General features: G+C 44.4%; 1 protein-coding gene across 1 annotated transcript in view; it reads right to left on the reverse strand.

Moving 5' to 3' along the window:
• LOC119375463 (muscle-specific protein 300 kDa) overlaps positions 1-17256 on the reverse strand; it is a gene marked incomplete at its 5' end in the record, with an annotated part of 66722 nt that extends 49466 nt beyond the window's left edge. The window contains 12 exon segments of the mRNA XM_037645639.2: positions 1171-1278; positions 1680-1898; positions 3039-3221; positions 5257-5487; positions 6407-6634; positions 7902-8108; positions 9042-9155; positions 10528-10689; positions 11378-11515; positions 12569-12880; positions 15603-15917; positions 17110-17256. Of these exon segments, the coding sequence (XP_037501567.2) occupies positions 1171-1278; positions 1680-1898; positions 3039-3221; positions 5257-5487; positions 6407-6634; positions 7902-8108; positions 9042-9155; positions 10528-10689; positions 11378-11515; positions 12569-12880; positions 15603-15917; positions 17110-17256 (2364 nt within the window).
• Positions 17257-19120: the final 1864 nt, after the last annotated feature.

Here is a 19120-nt window from a genome sequence, read left to right on the forward strand (position 1 = left end):
GGGCAAAGCTGCCTCACAGTGCGCAAGGCTGTGGGTCAAGGCTCGCAGTATGAGAATTGAAATGGTGAACCACAGCGGAAGGTTTTTTGGCTCAGACTTCATAGTTGTTAGAGGAAGCCAGGGGCTATACTATCCATCAGTCACTTTCGTAAATACTCTATGTAGACTTCTCGGCCCCTGGCCTCAACATGCATTTGCTCAAAATGTCGTCGCGCTCTTACTCCATATTTAAAAAAGATGATGCTTAAGTGACAAGCTGTGACCACTGAGCAGCAAGACTGAGACTGAATGGCGATAGTGGGCTCGACTTTGCCTGTTTATACCATTACGCTGAAAAGCCACTGAAAATTTTGCATAGGAGTCGGGAAAACTGCACTACAGCTGGGTACTATTGTGTGAAAGTGCAAATACTGGTTGCATTGGACAATCACACTGCAACTTCTCAAGTAGAGAAGCTGTTATAAGTGTTAAAGTAAATAACGAATTAATATCTTTTGTCACATACCCTGTCATGTGCAGCTAAACAAGAGAAGGTAAATAAACATTTAAAGTCTACGTTAAAAGGTCAATAGAGATGGTAAATCTAAAGATAATTTACAATAAAGTTCAACAAAACTCATCTCTGAACAAAAAGAATCTAATGAGAGAACCACACTGAACCATGACAGTACTTCTCTGTCTTGTCCTTGTCAAATGTAGCGCTACATTATTTTAAATAAGAATGTATCACCAACTAGCCCCGCAACGTGTTTTGTAAAGTGAACCATACTTACGCACAAAGCTTACGCACCCATTCTTATGCACCCATACTTACGCACCCGTTCCTTATTTTTGCATGAATGCGGCCATATTGAAACTACACAACAAATGTTCACGCATTTGCTATGAATTTGTTTTACCTTAGACTACACTTTATAAGCAGGGGCTATTCAGCAATGCCATTTTGGAAAGCTATAGTCACTTCTATATTAATAACCCTTTCAAAGATACCGATAAGTAAGCAGGTGTAAGCAACGTTAGCATGTGAGAATTTGGTACATCCAAAGTACTGCCCTGTTGTCCCCCAATTCTCAGGTAACCAAAACATAATCTTACATTACCTTCAACCAGCCAAGACCAATCACCAGAATCATAAAGAGAGCCGCGTCTTCTCAGAAGCAGCGAACTCACCCCAACTTTCTCCGCGTTCTCGGTGAGAGATTTCCCGTCTTCAGCCGGAGTAGCCTCAACCTCTTCCAAGGTTTTCTCCACTTTGTCCATCGTGTCGTCAAGCTTGTTCTGCAAGTCCAACCGAATGAACGCCAATTTTGTGGTACACAGAACACCACTGAACATTCTGATACGACACGAACTGAACCACCGTCTTCAGTTTGTGTCGTATCGGCATAATTTAAATGCGAACGCTTACATGAGAGTCAACATTACCTTCTACGACTAGATTCTTAGTGACATGAAGCGGTTACCTCAAGCAATTGCGCGTACTAGTCGTTATGCTAAAAAATTTGATGCCACATTTCAATCCGAGAGCATTGTACTTTCCTTCTTTTAAAAATCAAACTGGTTCATTGTTTTTGAAACATAGTATAGCCATACGTCAAACAGTGTACCCTGCTTGAAGCTTAAGACAATATGTTTGCTACACCCTTAGAAGGATAAAGTACAAATAGAAATTCGCAAACCTCCAGCTGTCGGCATTCCTTCCATAGACTCTGGGTGGACCCCAGGAGCTTCAACGTCCTGGTCACTTCAGAGGACAGGTTCTCCCAGTCAGAAGCCAAAGAGCCCAGCGGTTCTTGGACCTTGGGGAAGCAGGATGCGTCTGCTTCGATGAGCGACCGACCCAACTGCTGCGTGGTGTCCTGGACGTTCTGTTGCTCCTTCAACTTCTTTTGAAGTTGCTGTTGACAGGAATTCAGAGAAAATTTCACTCAAATCAGCTCACCACTCCTCTAATGACAGCTTTATACTGTATGCATCTATATGTATGTCATATGCATTTTAAATGATAGGGAAACAGGAGCTGACCCCTAACTAAAGTCTCCTCTCGATCCCTTCAGATTTAGCCTGCCCTGTGGACAACTTTTATCATTTTAGAGAGTTTTAGTTTCTCTGCAAAGTTCTTTGCGTTAGCATTATATCGGATACCGTAGCCATAAACGTGAGAGGCCAGATAGGTGTTACCGTCTGGTGGGGTCGAGATGAACCAAGCAAGCGCCGATTGTTATTGCAGAAACCTCGCGCATTTTACTTCTCTGCTAGCGTAAGCTCTCAGTAGCAGCCTAATACCGAATGAACTGCCTTTTTAAACATATTTTCCTGCAAGAACACTAGGCAAAAACAAACGTGTCTACAACTGTGGTTGCACAAAGCACCACAAGGTGTCGATACAATCATCTGGCAACCCAGCATCCCGTAAACCTCTTTGCATATAGTACTGGGATACCAGGCAAGCCAAAAACCTATTTTTACTGTTATTAAAGCAGGAGCGATAAGATCAGTTAGGCTAGTTTGAAGCTAGATGTATGCAGTGCCCTTTGTCGAGAGTGTCAATTTCTTTGCTACAGGTGCTCAAGCCAATCAACACCCTGATTCAGATGCACTGCTGTATTGTCATTGACGACGAAAAGTAAACTCATTGTACACTGCAAGAGCCACCAGATAACATGGCAATCTAGGATGAAAAGTGAAGAAGGGGAACTGCCCCGACATGATATTAATAAACCTTCAGTGAACCTTACATATTTTGTAAAATAAGATATGCCTTTTTTTATCTGAACGAACTGGAAAAATAGACTCTACTGACATATAATGGAGGTGTGAGCACATCCACATGCAATCTGATCAAACACTGTACTTTTTTAGAATTGTAACAGACTGGCGGACAGTAAGAACCAAGTTTAAGAGTCATTTTGTCACTAGGATTTTGTCGCCTAAGGAGATGTTAAACATAAAACTGACACTGCTGCAACAAAAGGTACATTTTCAGTTGTGAAACCTCACTCAGTATGGGTTCAGTATCACGGAATGTAATGACTCACTTCGACTTCGTCGACCATGATGGCGAGGGCTTCGGGCGTGGCCGACTTAGGCTGTAGACTGTGCAGAGTCTCGGTTGTGACGGTTACAAAATGCTTGGTGTCCTCCAACTTCTTGTTGAAGTTGTCCCACTTGTTTTCCAGCTGGGTGACCTCTTCCTGCTTCTTCTGCAGCACTTTGCCCACCTAAATGATGATGAAAATGGACTGGTTTGTCATATAAATCTAGTAACATTTTATAGATCTAATTATGATTACTAGGCTTGTGTGGATAGTAAATTCTAGGTTCGAAGCAAATTCGAAGCGAATAGTGATTTGGTTGGATACTTTCAACTCGAATTCGAATAGTATATATCACATATTATAAAGAAAAATGAGCATATTTGTCGTGACCCAATTAACCTGCACATTATTTTTTAAATTGAAACAGAGCATGTGCAAATGTCATTCTTTTTGATTCAAAGGAAGTGGAAGCAACTTTGAATAGTAGCAGGATTTGACTTTCGCTAGAATGCAAGTGATAACCTCTAAAATATGTTACGTTTTAAAATTTAGTATACTTAGAGCATATAAGCCGGTATAATGGGCTTTTAAACTTGAAAAGTGATGGATCGATGTGAGGGTAATATGTTCATTTAACCTTGAAGTGGGGCTTCGCGGCAGAGTGGATTTCCCCTAGATAGGTGTATTCACAGTATATCACTCCTCCACTGCAGTGAAACCACCTTTACAGGGGGGGTTACATGCTGTTTATATACAGTAGAACCCCGCTGTTACGTTCCTCACTGCTGCGTTTTCCCGGCTGTTACGTCGTTTTCCGCCGGTCCCGGCATAGCTCCCATAGGATACAATGTATTGGGAACCCCGCTGTTACGTCGTAACTGTCGGACCGTTCCCGTATGATACGTCGCGAAGTGCACTCGGAGCCGACCGAGTGACTACCAAAGAGAGCGGCCATGGTGCATTTTCACGCACTTTGGCCTCGTTTGACCGTAATATTAGCCGCATGAGAGGCGCAAGCAACAGAATCTTTCAACTGATGCAAACAAAAGCATGGCCTTCGAGATTCAAATTGCAAAGATGGCGTCTATGACGTAACTGCTCGCGAAAGCAAGGCCTTCGAGATTGGCATTTACTATTGACAAAAGCATAGCCTCTGAGATTTGTATTGCACCAACATGGCGTGTATGACGTAATTGCTTGCGAAAGCAAGGCCTTCGAGATTGGCATTCACTTCTGCCATCGCGTTGGCGTAGACTCATCATCATCGTTATTTGTCGGAGAACGGGAGGAGTTCGAGCTGGTTGGAGCTCGCGTGGTCGTGCGTGCGGTTCGCGGTCGGACTCGCCGCGCCGGCCGTGATTGTGTGTGCTTAGTTCTTTCATGCCTACAGCTGTTGGTGTTAAAAAAATCACATACGTTGATTACATTTCTGTGGATGAGGCCGTCCTAAGCTCCGCGTTTCTATCCATCGACTAGATCGCGGCTGAGCGCGCCAATTTTCGTGCTGCTCGTAAGAACTGAAATAAAATTCTGTACCACTAAATATTTTGCCGTTTTTTCCTGTTTTTCGGCTCTTACGTTTCCCGTCTCTTACGTTTATTTCCTACGGTCCCTTCAAAAACGTATCAGCGGGGTTCTACTGTATATGTCTATTCGCTCATTTCAAATATTCTGAACTTTAGAATAATTTAAATTCGTTTTGAAGTGAATTTGAATACTGCAATATTCGTTCAAATATTCGAACTGCTCGAATATTTCACAAGCCTAACGATTACACTCGGCCAGACGTAGCATGTCTGAGTAAAACCTTGCCTCACTTCAAGCAGACACTGCATTAACCTAAGCTCAATCTCAATCTCATCTTTGCAACCTCAAGTCAGCTTTTCATATAAAAAGCTTCTATTGATTCTATCGCGGTTCTGTCTCTACTTCTTTCTGAGAATCACAACTTGCAGTAAGTACGGTGCAATTAGACAGGCTTTGCAGTGCGAAGGAATGTATTGTCACTTTTTCCAATACTTACAATGTGTTTCAGGCATGTTGCAAACATGCCTGAAACATATATGCACGGCAAGCCTTAATACCACGTTGCTAAAGATTAAGTTCTAATGAATTCATCAGTTTATCTTTTCCAGTTTGCACTTCATTTGTCCATGATAGCAACATTGATACTCATAGAGCACATGCATGCTCAAGAACTCATTAAAATAAATCTCACCTTGTCCAGGTGGCCCTGCAACTTGTCGGTCTGTCCGCGCAGGCTCGTCACGTTGTTGGTGCTGCTGTCCCTGAACGTCACCTGCACCTCAGTGGCCAACTTGTCGGTGCTGGTGGCCTCGGGAACTTTCTTCTTCAGTTGCTCGTTCAGGTTGCGCAACTCCTTGGCCGTCTCCTCGAGGTTGTCCACCTTGGCACGCTGAGACTCCACGTTCTGCTGCACCAGCCGCACCTGCGCACATACAGCGAATCCACACGTAAGTTTGCATGAGTACTCGAACCAGCAGTGCACGTCCGTAACCGGAGCATTCTCAAATAAGTGACAAGTATGTACCAAAAGATTACGCTCTCGTGCTATTCACATTTTCTTGTTTGTGGTCGGCATCCTCTATAACATGACACAGGCTGAGAAAGTAATAGGATCGCAGCTTGAGATACACACGTTTGATAGTGAGAGATAAGATGGCATTACTCTATCCTGGTAACTTGCGCCAAAGTGACAACACACAAAGTTTAGCAGCTCTTAACTGCTGAAGTACGGCACATCCCAACAGGACGAAGCTATATTCTTGTAGGCACACGAGTGAGCCTATTAAAGCCATCTGCATATATCAATGCAGACACTTCAAAATTTTTTCCAATTTTAAACAAGGACACTTCTTAACTCCTCTCGCGCAACAAGAAGGACAGGAACTGTGTCTTACGATTCAGAGGTTCTTATTGGTATTGTGCACAATGAAGAACAAGCAGTCACGCTTCCAAACTACGTAATTTTCTTCGCATACAACCTGCATAAAAAGCAAAGAAAATTCGTAGCTAATGTCAGGGTGCGAGTATTATGCAAATTCCAGTGAAGGTGGCTTCACGGCAATGCAAGGTGGCCTCACGCAAGTACGTGGGGATTTTTCATTTTTCCATAGTTAATAGTTGGGTTACATACAGGAGAGAGTTATATGTGCAGAAAATATGTATAAAGTTCAGCGATTGTCCAGCACACAACCCTAGTTCAGGAGGCCAGTGTTTTGAAAAGACAACTAGCCCGTGCGGATACTACAACCCTCAAAAAACGTTACAACTTATACTAATAAGGCTATCTTGGACTCGGACTGCAAAATGACAACCCAAACTGATTAACAGGGCAGGTAGCGTACCTGCTCAATGAAGTCTTTCTGCCAGGACTGGAACTTGATGACGTCCTGCAGAAGTTCCTCTCGCTTCTCCAGAAGCTTGCACAGTTCCTCGAGCGTTGCCTTGAGGCTCTCTAGGCTCTTGAGGAGCTGTTCCGATGGCTCCGGTGCGAGGGTGTCGGAGAGCTCGGACAGTGTCCGGCCGAGCGTCTCGATCTCGGCCTTCTTGCTTGTTAGCTCCTCTTTCATTGTCTGAAAAGATAAATGAGTGTTTAGCGATCATCTACACATTAAGAAAAAAATATACATTAAATCATGAATATGAGGAGAACTGGTCAGTAAAGTTAGGCTGTTTACGTACTCATACGTTGGCTGTGCATGGAGTGGGACCATAGCAAAGCTCTTGTATTGAGAACTTATCTATCTATACCATGTACAATAGAACATTTTTGATCCCTGTTTCAAGGGGAGCTGAAATTTGTACGTATAGAATGGTACTAAAACTCCAATGCTCCAACGTTCCAACATCCTCAATGCTTCCACTGATAACCTACGTGACATCAGATACATTTAGTCTACATCACTAACACTTATTTGCCCCTCTTGGCAGGAATTTCAAAATCGGAAATTGTGGGATATAAGTCACCCAATATATATTACATTACAGAAGACACTACTGTGCATATTAGTGCGATTGCAATGGTCTTAAAGGCACGAAAGGTACTGACACAAAAAATTTCAGTGGTCGTTTTCTTGTGTCAAATGAAAGGCCAAGTGCTCAAGAGCCTAGAAAATGTGCTCGTAAGCATGAGTGCACCCGAAAAAATTAATTACGCGTTTTTAAAAGCTAGTTTCGGTTACCACTCTACCCTGATATCCCAACGTGGTGCGAGCTTCTCGTCACGTGCTCGTGCAAGACATTGTGACGGTTCCACGGCAGCTCTGCTCCATGGCTGCACTGGCGATGCACAAGTGGCCATTCTGAATGTTCTGGTGCTTGACGTCATCACAACTAGCCTTACTGATGTGTGATGTCACCAGAATTGACACTGTAGCCTGACATCACGATAGAGTCAATATCAGTAAGTGCACCATGCGAAAATCAACTTTAATGTCAAAATAAAATATCTTATCAGCGTTGACTGAACTTCACACTTGCGCAGAGGCATTGCTGTACACTCAGATTTCATTATAACAAGTCGCATCTGTCACGAAAACAACTTCGTTATATCCAAAATTCGTTATAAGCATTTACTTGTAACACTGTAGTTATGACAAGATTATTCTTCATTTATTTTGTTATAACCGATAATTCATTATACCTGTGTTCGTTATAACGAGGTTTGTGTGTATATGAGAGATTTGTATGGCAGAATAAACTTACCTTCAAAAAATTGGTGTCAGTACCCCTTTAAGGACATAATCTAATATCCCAGACAAAAAAATACCATCACTAGAGAATTTCCTGTGTGCACTTTTTTTTTTTAATTGACCAGCACAATTGTACCGGCTGCCTCACCTGCACTTTGCGTAGCTGCCCTTCCAGCTGGCCCATGTTGATGTCGCTGGCCTCCTCGGCCTCCTGGCGCAGCTGGTTCAGCACCGCGTGGCACAGCTCCACGCGCCGCAGCAGCTCCTCCCGCTCCGACAGCTGAGAGGTCAGCTGACTGACCAGCTGGCGCACCGTGGTAGCCAGGTCGTTGGCGCGCTTGCGCAGTTCGGAAACCTGCGTGCGCGGTGCAACGACAAATGCTTTTTGTGACAGGTCTGCTTGAGGGACATCAGAGAGAATGAGTGTGGGCAATTTTAGATGCGACATCTGCGTATGTGCACATGGTTTGTGCACATGCATGCATAGAGTATACTTTTAACTGAGAAGTTCTGGATGAACCAGTCACCATGTTTATTGCCTAACAAACTACTTGCCCAGTAATCTCCCATTTGGTCTAGTGGTTACGGTGCTCGACTGCAGACCCGAAGGTCACTGGATCGAATCTCGGTCGCAGCGGCCGCATATTCGATAGAGGTGAAAATGCTTGAGGCCCGTGTACTTAGATTCAGGTGCACATTTTAAAGAACCCCAGGTGGTCGAAATTTCCGGAACCCTCCACTACGGTGTCATTCATAATCATATCGTGGTTTTGGGACGTTAAACACCAGGAATTATTATTACAGTAGTTTCCCATTACCGTAACCTTCTTGTGCTAGCTGATTAGCGGATATTTGTATATACCTGCAATTTTCCTATATTCATCAGGCCATCAAATTCCCTGCCATCATAGAGTGCAATTCTCTTTCATTGGTACCCTTTCCGTATCTCCAAGAGCCTACCAGTTATTTGCTGCACGCATTTCATGGCCTACCCATCTCAATTTCTCTTTCTTATAATCAATTACAAAATCAGCTACCACTGCTATGCCCTCTAATGCACATCGCCATATTCCTGCCTCTTAACATTGCACCTAACATTGTTCATTCTATCGTTCGCTCCCAGGTTTCCGTCTCTAAGCAAACTAGTAGAGTACGAGTTTTCTGCCATAGAGGAAAATGCTTGCTAAAGGTCAACCAGTGGAGTTTAGTTTAGGTGAACACGGGACATAGTAGGATGTGCTAGTTCTTGAAAAAAAAGAAAAGAAAACCGAATATCGTACGTGCTTACCTGAGCGTGCAGGGTTGTCAGTGCTGTGTGGGACAGACCAGGACCAAGCTGCTCAATGTTGCTCTGCAACTCACTCAGAGTTTGCTGCTTGCGGGTCACTTCATTGGCGAGATTCTGCGAAAAACAAAACAAAAAAGATTCATAGTGTCTTAATTCCAATGTAATGGCCATACACAGCATGCATGATGGAATCCTTGAATAAAAAATTAATAACATAAGCGCATTCGAAAATTTTATCTGCATAACCAGCCACACCTCTCACTTCAAACAATGAACGAACCATTTTTTCGTAGCTGCAAGAAGCCCAGCTAGCCAAGCAGTACTAATTTTGCTATCTCACCATTTGCCAATGTTGCCATTGTTATCCAATGTTTTGCCAATGTCGTCATTGTTATCTAAGTCAACCTACAATAGTCCATACACTGTCTCACAGGGTTAACAAAAGCAAGTTTTCGTGACAGAACCTCAAGTTACAAAAAAGAACTTTGTATGTTTGATGGCTGCATCCCAACCTATCAAAAATCACCTTAAAAAAAGATGCTGAAGCCATTATGCGAGTCTACGTGAGGTTCAGACGTAGAGGGAATCACAAAGTGACAGGGCCATACTGGCTTCTGTCATTTGCTCAGGATATCACTTCTGCAATGTACAGGATGTGCCAATGTAAAGGCAAACACCACATTTTTCATTTCAGGATGTTTGTCTTATTTCTACAGTAAAGTAAAAAGAAAGTTCTGTCCAAGTGATTCTTCATAATGTAAACTGCACGGTAAGCAGCCTCCAGTAAAGCTTTAACCCATATATGCCCAGTGTCCTACATATAGGACGCTTCTTTGATGCACTCTAACATCGCTATTTCTTTAGCTGGTGATGAGCGCCACCTAGAGCACATCAAGCAGGCCTCATTCTCAACGTGTGCAAGCCTAGACATTGCTTGCTTTTCATGCTGCCACGTGCCGACCGCTTTCTCCGGGCAAACGCATGCTTTGTATGAAAGACGTCATGGAGAGGAAGAAGTGCAATGTCGGTGTGCACGAGAAATGTTTCAAGGCTTACCAAACCCGTACATAGCATCCTTAATGCCCAGTGTCCTATATGTATAGGACGGCTTGAAAAACGGTGTTGCGTTTACCTGGCAGTAAATAAAGAACTTGTGCTTTCCTTTGAGGGTAGAAGTACACTTTTTGTGGAAAAAATTATTTGTTATTTCATTTTTTTCTGAGTTTGGGCATATATGGGTTAAAACATAAATCACTGTTTCTAGCAGAACTCCTTTTCCTTCCAAGAATCATAGTTTAAAGACAGATCACATGTTTCCTTTCATATTGGTGCAGCGTGTACCGGGTGTACATGTTTTACTGCATTACCACTCATCTGCGTTGCTAAAACTCTTAATATGGCAGGCACAGCATGCAGTCACCGATGGTAGAAGCAGAAATCCAGTACGGGGGAAGAAATTAAGATGATTGACCGCATCACAGCTCACCCTCAGTGACTCTTTCTGCTTCTCCATTTCAGGGGGCGTGGTTCCCTTCAGTGGTTCTTCCATCTGCCGCTCCTTTTCGGTCACCCAGGTGACGACTTCTTCAACTCTTGTCACAATCACCTTCCACTTCTCGCCCGTGTTGTCGAGCGACTCCAGCCAAGACTGCAACAACAAAAAAATTAAGTCGGCAGACTAGCAATACCTGCAGCTCTGAATTCGTTCACTGCTACAGCGGTAAGCTCTTACAACAGGCACCACTAATACCTCAAGACCACACTCTCAAGAAAAGTCTGCATGCTCCAGAGCTGACCTTGAGCCCAAACAATAATCCTCGTGTTTTTCTCATCTTTCCTTTCTTTTATGCTGCGCGCCCAATATCTTCCAAATCATGAACGGCATGCACGTTATCAGTGTAACTTATCTTTCTTGATGGGAAAGTAACAGGTGCAGATTTTTCAAGACCGGAAATACAAGCTTGACAGACGACGATTATTGTTTGGCAACAAGATACACCCTGATCAGCGTAAACTTTTTATAAATCAACTTCTACCTTCACACAAGGCGATTTTACTAAAGTAGTTTCTTTTTCCTCTTGTTAATGCTCCCCAAACAAAAAGAAATTTTCACGCGACAAAATTTCATGCACCTCACCTCCAATACTATCTACGTAACAGCATATGTGCGCATCAAAGTGCATCAGCACTACAGCTTGAAAACTTACACACACACAAAAAAGAACAAGTTCGATTATTTGCATGCGATTTGAAAACAGTGCGGCAGCTTTGTTCCTCTGGTTAATGTTGACAGTAGAGACAAAAGTGTTCCAATAACCAAAATTCACACATCTCACCTCCAAGATGTTCTTGATTTGCTTCCAGCGCTCCATGATTTCAGCCAGGGTGCGCTGCAAGTCCGGTTCATCTGATCCCGCTTCAGCAGCCAGGTCATAGAGAGCATCAATCTTCTTCTTTGTGACTTCATAAAGTTTCTGGAGGAATACAAACACAATGCACAATGCTCTCATAAAATTTATGCGGACTCCACCGTGGCTGAACACGCATGACTGATTGTTGAATGATGGCCGTTTATAAAGCACACCTAGAGCAGATCACAAATTAGTTCTTTTGTTGTTAATATCACTAGCAGGCAACTACCACTAATCCTCACAATCCATGGCAACACATGAACGGAACAAGAGAACTGTGATCTGGCTGCATGATTTAGTGCATATATGTTGAATGCAACCAAATATCCAGCCACTTTTCTGTTCTCTGTGTAACATGCAATTCTATTCTGAATCATACTGTGAACCAGATGACAGATACACAGAATGCGTATTTACAAGGGTACATCAGCAGACAGACAAGATGGCTGAAGAGCCACACGTGCAAGCATTTCACCTACACTCGGTCTTTGTTGGAGTGCGACAAAAAAAAAACTGGCGTGCATTTCTATTTGCCATTTTTCAAAGCCACGGCAACATCTTGGACAGCTGTGAAGGATTGCCAGTACTGTTTTTGCATGCACGGGCACGCACCGTGCACATACGTGCATGCATGTGTAATTTAACTACAAAATGTGCTGCGTCCCATGACAGCTGGTACACCTTTCCCAATCTTAGTACACTTTCCCACATGACATCACTATACTGTGCCAAAAGTGACTTAATTAAGCGTTCCATGCGCGATAGATCAAGACCAGACCGTCTCGGGTTTTTCCTTTCTTCCTCAATCAACACAGGATTGTTGATGCATGCAATATGGCTGGTATCCACCCTTTGTAGGCAGGCAATTGGCTTTATTTGGGACTGTTAGTGACATAAAAATGCAAATGTTCAGCTAGAAGCGACAAAGGCAGCAGATATTTTCCAGCACGGACAAGTAAAAAGTATGAATTAACCAAAACTTTGAAGTACGAAGAGCCTTCTGTATGATCCTATACATCTAGGTTCAACTGTAACTGCCTTGTCGTCACCTGTTGTGGTGGGACATGCAGAAAGCAGATAGACTTAAAGAGTAAGATATGCGAGCGTGCTCCTCACCTGGAGCTGTTCCTGCTTGGCGGCCAGCTGTTCGAGCGAGTCGGGTGTGGGCAGGCCCTGGTCCAGGTTGGCCTCCGTGTCCTCGAGCTCCTTGCGCTCGTGCACAGTACGCTCGCGGAGCACCTCGATGCGGATCTGCCGGTCGCTGAGCTCCTGCTTCATCTCCTTGCCCTCCTGGTCGAGCTCCTTGAGCTGCGACTGCAGTGACGTGGCCATCTGCGCCAGCTCCGGCCGCTGACCCTGAAGCTCCTGTGTCTCCTTCTCGATCTGCTCCAGGACCTCGCGCTTGGCCTCGATCTCCTTGCTCAGGTCCTGAGTGAGAATACGCATTTATGAAGCCTTCGCTCCTTGGACCCTAGTTTATAAGTATGTATCCCGTTAGACCTCATGATGTGACTCAACCGTTAACAGATCACTGTGTTGGGCTAGCCAGTGAATATTTTACAAAAGGACATTCGACACAAGTTTAAATTCGAAAGAAATAACAAGGAATAGAAAAAGCACCAAACACTGGAAGTAAATGAAGACATAAAGTTGAACTTCATTTTTTCATTCAAACGAACCTGATGAAATTTAATAGAGTATTGCATTGTGCTAGTTGGCACATAGTTTACGTTAGTAGCATTGTTTTGCATTCCTTTTGTCCCTTCCGAATTCTTCCTTCACATTTAACCTTTCATTAGATAACCTTTGTAGGCTGTGTACCCTTCTTGTTCATCTATGGCTTGGAATCGCATTCTCGAATGCTTACTCTTTTAAAATTGGAATAGGCATTTGTGGTTTGAATAAGCTAGATGCTCTGTCACGTCACTATCATGGGGCCAGTGTCAGTCACTAGAAAGCATCTTCTCGTTCTATCTCCTAAATCATCACATGCCGAAGGTGTCTCTTAAGTCACCAGTGTGTCCTTATTGAAGAAAAAGGCAGAGATAAAATGCTGTATTATGACAAATGCCAATGCAGTGGCAGTGACGGAATGTTTGATTGCTATGTGCTGCAGAAAAAATCTCTGGGGTTTCTTAACTAACGCTAGGGCAACTTGAGGTGAAAGCTTGATGCACCTTAGTCCACCTTAATCTACCATAATCCCCACATTAGTAAACCTACTCCATACTACTCCACACCCTAATCCCCACCTTAATTCACCCTAAGCCACTGTAATTCACTTCAATTAACTTTGATGTACTTTTATGCCTACTCCACACAATTGCACACCTTAATTCACATCTTAATCCACCTCAGCCACTGTAATTCACTTCAATTAACCTTTATGTACTCTAGTACAATCTGAATTCACATTAACTAACTTTGATACATAGTAATTTACTCTACAGTAGAACCTCGTTGATACGTTCCCGCTTACTACGATTTCCCGGCTCCTATGCTCGAAATCGCGAAAATTAAAAATAACCCAATACAGCTGTGTGTAATACGTTCCGGTTAATACGTTCCCGGAAAATACGATTATTCGGCAGCAACGTTCAGCACCGCGGAAAACTGCGGTCGTATGATACGTTTTGTACTCAGAAACTCCCATTCAGGCGCGCAAAAAAGGGCCCTCTCGTGTACTTGTGAAGCGAGAAGTGGCAGACAGCCGCCGCGCGGCGACGGCAGCTTCTCCGCAGTGCCTTTCCCCCCTCCGCGCTTTCTCTGCTTTGCACAATTGTCCCCTCCGCGTCTCTTCCAAATTGCTCGATCGTCCCCTCCGTGTCATCTCCGAATTGCTCGATCGCCGCTCTGTCAACCACACACCGGAAGGCAGGCGGCGACGCTGGCCGTCAAAATCTTCAAACGGCTTGCCGCAGAAACGCACATGCCGCCGCCGCATCGCCACCGCTACACAACACGCCGCTACCCGTAACCATAGCAACGCCGCCATTGTGCCCAGTGAATATGGCCGATAATTTCCCCCACACTTTTCTCCCGGAGCGCATTCGTTTTTGGGTTGCTGCGCCCGGCGCAATTCCAGTCGGCGATTCTGCCTAGCAGCGGGTCGTCAGAAGCTGCCAGAAAAGATTTGTTCTGGAAGATATCTGGAAAGTTTTTGGTTATCAGACGCCAAAACGAGACGATGCGCGCTCGCCGCCATCTTTTTGAGGACTCGACAGATCAAAGTGCGGGTGCTTGGGGACTTCACCTTCGGTTGCCATTACGCCGGGCGTTATCTTTTAAAGCCCGTTCCGCCGTGCGAGATGGTGCGATTACGAGTGGCGGCGAACATAGCTCGTGTCTGAAGTTAAGACAGAACGCAAACTGATCAGCGCGAGTATGCAACGTAGTATGCGATTGCCGCGAACAGCTGTCGCTTTCGGGGACGCTTATCACTTTCGCGAGATTTCGCATATCGTGTTGTACCACGATTGTTTCGTGCACTGCGAAGACTTGAGCTTGTTAAGCCTTTAGCGGGGCGGATTTTTCTTCACGGACGGGGTAAGTCACGCGTGATCTTGCGAACGTACGTTAGCGTATCCCAAATGCGTATGCTCGAGAATACCACTTCTGCTCTTCGGCAAACCTAGCCCCATATTTCCAAACGGCAATGCAGAAAGGACCGACGCTCATGCGGCGCAAAGTTTCGTCTCCTGACATGGCGGTAGCGTTTCTTTACGTTTACGCTGGTTGTCACAGGGTTCGATTTGCAATATTCGGGTTGTCTCGGGATTTCAATACACGTGACCACGACATTATTTTCGGTCAGGACCGGAACTAGCTGGCTGACCTCTGGCTGCCAGCGAGATGCCAGGAGTTCGAAAATCGAAGAGTCCCGCCATGTTTCTTGAGAAATTAATGTTTTTTGCCCTTGCACCTCAATATGGCCTTGTCAGCCTCAATTTTTACTGGATTCGGATCGTACGTTTTCCCGGATCATACGTTTATTTTCCGCATTTTTTTCGGAAACGTATCAACGAGGTTCTACTGTATTTATTGACTTGAGTATCGCGTGACGTTTTGTACCACTCATATTGATGCCTGTTCACCTGGAGTTTTTGATTCATCATACATATAACGCTTTCGCATTAATTAACCAACTGACCTGGACCTCTTCCAGCTGTTCGGGTACCGGGCCCTCAGTGGCTGCCGTCAGTTTGTCCTGAGCCGTGTCGAGCCATTGGCTGAGCCGGGACAGGCGGTCGGACAGGTCGGTGCCCTTGCTGGCTGCCGTCTCCAGCCGATGCACCGTCTCGTGCACAGTGGTCAGGATGGTGGTCGTCTTGCGCTCCGTCTTGTCCAGCTCGGCACGCAACAGGGTCTCCCTCTGGGGTCCCAGCTGTGTAGACAGTTCGTCGGCCAAAGATCGCAGCCGGGAAAGCATGCTGTCCATCGACTCCTGCAGTTTCTTGGCGGCTTCCTGCACACGTGTGCCCAAAACACCACTCAAAATCAGCAAGGAACGGCAACAACAAGCTAGGATAATACTAAAAAACATTCATGATGACATATGTTATCCTTTCATGATGTTGTGCATAACGCTTTTGTGGTAATGCACGTGATGACAACAGGTTAGGATAATACTGCAAAACTTTCGTGATGACATATGTTATGCTTTTGTGATGTCCTGTGTGATGCTTTTGTTGTGATGCTTGCAACGCTTTCGTGGTGACGTGCACAATGATTTCACAAAAACATACGTGATGCTTTTGCAGTGACCGACATTATGCATTGGTAATGACATGAATGATACCTTAAAGATTTGCGATTAAAAATGACAGGCTTTTGTGATGGCATACGTGATGGTGTTATGATGACATAGGCGACACTCTTGTGGCGACACACGCAAGGCTTTTGTGACGACATGCATGAAGGATATCGATGCTGTAAGCATCCCTAATGAGAAGAGTAAAAGAATGATGCGTAAAGGACTCATTGTGTAGCACATTTAATTCCTAGAGTAACTATTCATAAAAGTTAGCTCATAAAGCAGTGGTTCTCATATGGGTGTCCGCAAAGCCATTTTTGGGGGCCCTGGAAACTCATGGTCGAAAAAAAATGCAATTTTTCAAAGGCACATCATGTTTCATGACAGCAGCCCCTTCCAATTTTTTTATATGCTTCACTGCATAACACGTTTACATTGTGTAGGAGCTGACTTACATTTCTTCTTCTTCGTGAGATGGCTGTAAAATTTTCGTTGCAATTTTCTACGACATGTGCATGTGAGCAGGCTCCTTTCAGGCTTGCATATTTGAAAAGCAAATATAGCTAGAAAAAGGTTGAATGTTGCGGCAGACTGCACATCCTATTTAAAGCTGTCGAGATTGAATTGACGTGGCACTTTTGTTTGACCATTCTTTGCAAGGTAGAAGAAATAAAAGGCACCCATTTCACGCTGCATGTTGTGTTGATTTACGACCCCCCCCCCTGCTCTCACTGCAAGGGGTCACCCATCAGTTTCACCAGTCTGCAAGGGGTCCCTGAAACATCCACGGCAGAGGACCACTGTCTTAAAGCTTCACCTGGACACAAGTAATTTTCTAACTAGATCATTACGTGATCACATAGCTTCCATGTTCAAACACACTGCCAACAGTCTCCTGACTGACCTGCTTCTCCTTGATGCACTGTTCCAGCTTCTTCTGTTCCATGTCGGCTAGGAGTCCGATGTTGACCAACTCCTGCTCAGCCTGAGCCAGAAGCCGCAGGATCTCCTGACGAAGCTTCTCAAACTCCTGCCAGCGCTGGCTGTCCTTCTGCATGACATAAAGAATTTTCAACAATTACTTAAGGGGGGACGCGGGTCTTAGAATAGTAAAAAATGGACAGAAAATCGGTTTTGAGAAAAACGCATTTTAGGCATGTTTGCACCCCTAAGCAGCTGCCCTCAAAATATTATCGCCGATTTCGCCCGGGAAATGGGTTAAAACTTATTTTTAAGACGCCACGGGAGCCGCAAAATGCATCTCAACAGGCAAAATTTGTTCAAACTTCCCGCGCGCGCCGCGGGCGCAGCAGCTGGCTGATCGCCGCCATCTTTGGCTTGTTTTGAAGCTGTTTTCTTTGTGTACATTTTACGGCGTTTCAAAGTGGCGTCGGTGGCGTCGCTGCAACAGAACGGCCGCTATCGGCGCTTTTCCGAAGGGTTATGTTTGGGAAGGATGTTTGGAAATTATGTTTGGGAAGGATGTAACAGGATCACATCAGAAAGGAGCGGTGGGGGGGTTGGAATGCTAATTCATAGCAGAACAAAATGGGAGAGAGTGAAACAAACGTGTTCAGAGCACATGTGGGTTTCGGGCACAGTAGGTGGAAAGAAAACGTGGCTAGGTGTAGCTTACTTGTGGACAGGCAATAACTGCAGAGAAAAGAATCTGGAGATAGTGAAATGCATAAGCACCGATATTAAAGAATTTGGTCATGATGCCGAGATAATCCTTCTAGGGGACATGAACGCTCACATTCATGACCTTGACGGATATTCAGACACCAATGGCAAGTTATTGCTAGATCTCTGCGAGCAACATAGTCTTGAGATAGTTAACGTGGGGCCTAAGTGTGAGGGGCAGATCACGTGGGAAGTCAGAAACAGGCAATCGAGCATTGATTACTGTCTCATGACAGAAGGAATATATGACAAACTTAGAGAGATGAGAATAGACGAAGAAGGCATTAACAGCTTAGGTAGTGATCATAAACGCATAATATTACAAATGGGATATAAAACTGAAAATAAGAACATAGAATCAAAGTTTGGCAGCTCGTATCTAAATGACAAACAAATAACAAATATAGCCGCAAGAGTCGAGGAAAAAGTAGACGAACTACCAGGCAAAGACTGGAAGTATAGTGAGCTGCTACATGTAATCACGAAAGAAATGGAAATAGAGAAGAAAACTATTTGTTGGAAAGGAAAGAAAAAGCCAAAAGTTGGTGGAACAAAGAAATCCGGGAAGCGATCGAGATGCGACGTCAGGCATCACGGGAGCACAGAAAGGCAAAAAAGGAGAAGCGGCCACAGGACGAAGTCAACCAAATATGGGAAATATATTTAGAGCAAAAATCCATTGTGCAGAAATTAGTCGAGGCAAAAATTAAAGGTGAAAGTGAACGCTGGATGACAGAGATTCGCGAAAAGAAGAAGGCCGCGCCTAGGATATTTTGGAGCCACCTAAAAGCGCTGGGTAGGAAGTCTGTCACAATGCAACAACATATAGTAGATGAAGGAGGAAATAAATTGGAAGGATATGAAGCGCTAGGTTACATCCGAAAGATAACAGCCGATTCGTTAAAAAGGTCCCCCAGGGGATTCCCCCGGTGAGTAAAAGTACGCAAAGGAGAGCAACCGACGAAGATGTAGTACTAGAGAATTTCAATTGGAAGAAGGCCGAAGGAAAAATTCCTAAGCGCACTACTCCGGGCTTAGATGGGGTTCCCATCAGCCTCATTAACGAACTCCGACATAACACTAAAGAAGCACTGCTGAAAGCCGTAGAAAAGTGCTTACAGGAGAGGGAAATACCAGACAGTTGGAGAAAAAGTAGAATGAACTTAATCTATAAAGGCAAGGGAGAAAAGGATAACATTCGCTCGTATAGACCGCTAACAATTACATCGGTG

The sequence above is a fragment of the Rhipicephalus sanguineus genome, chromosome 11 (genome assembly GCF_013339695.2).
Source record: "Rhipicephalus sanguineus isolate Rsan-2018 chromosome 11, BIME_Rsan_1.4, whole genome shotgun sequence".
In the NCBI taxonomy this organism is placed as follows: Eukaryota; Metazoa; Arthropoda; class Arachnida; order Ixodida; family Ixodidae; genus Rhipicephalus; species Rhipicephalus sanguineus.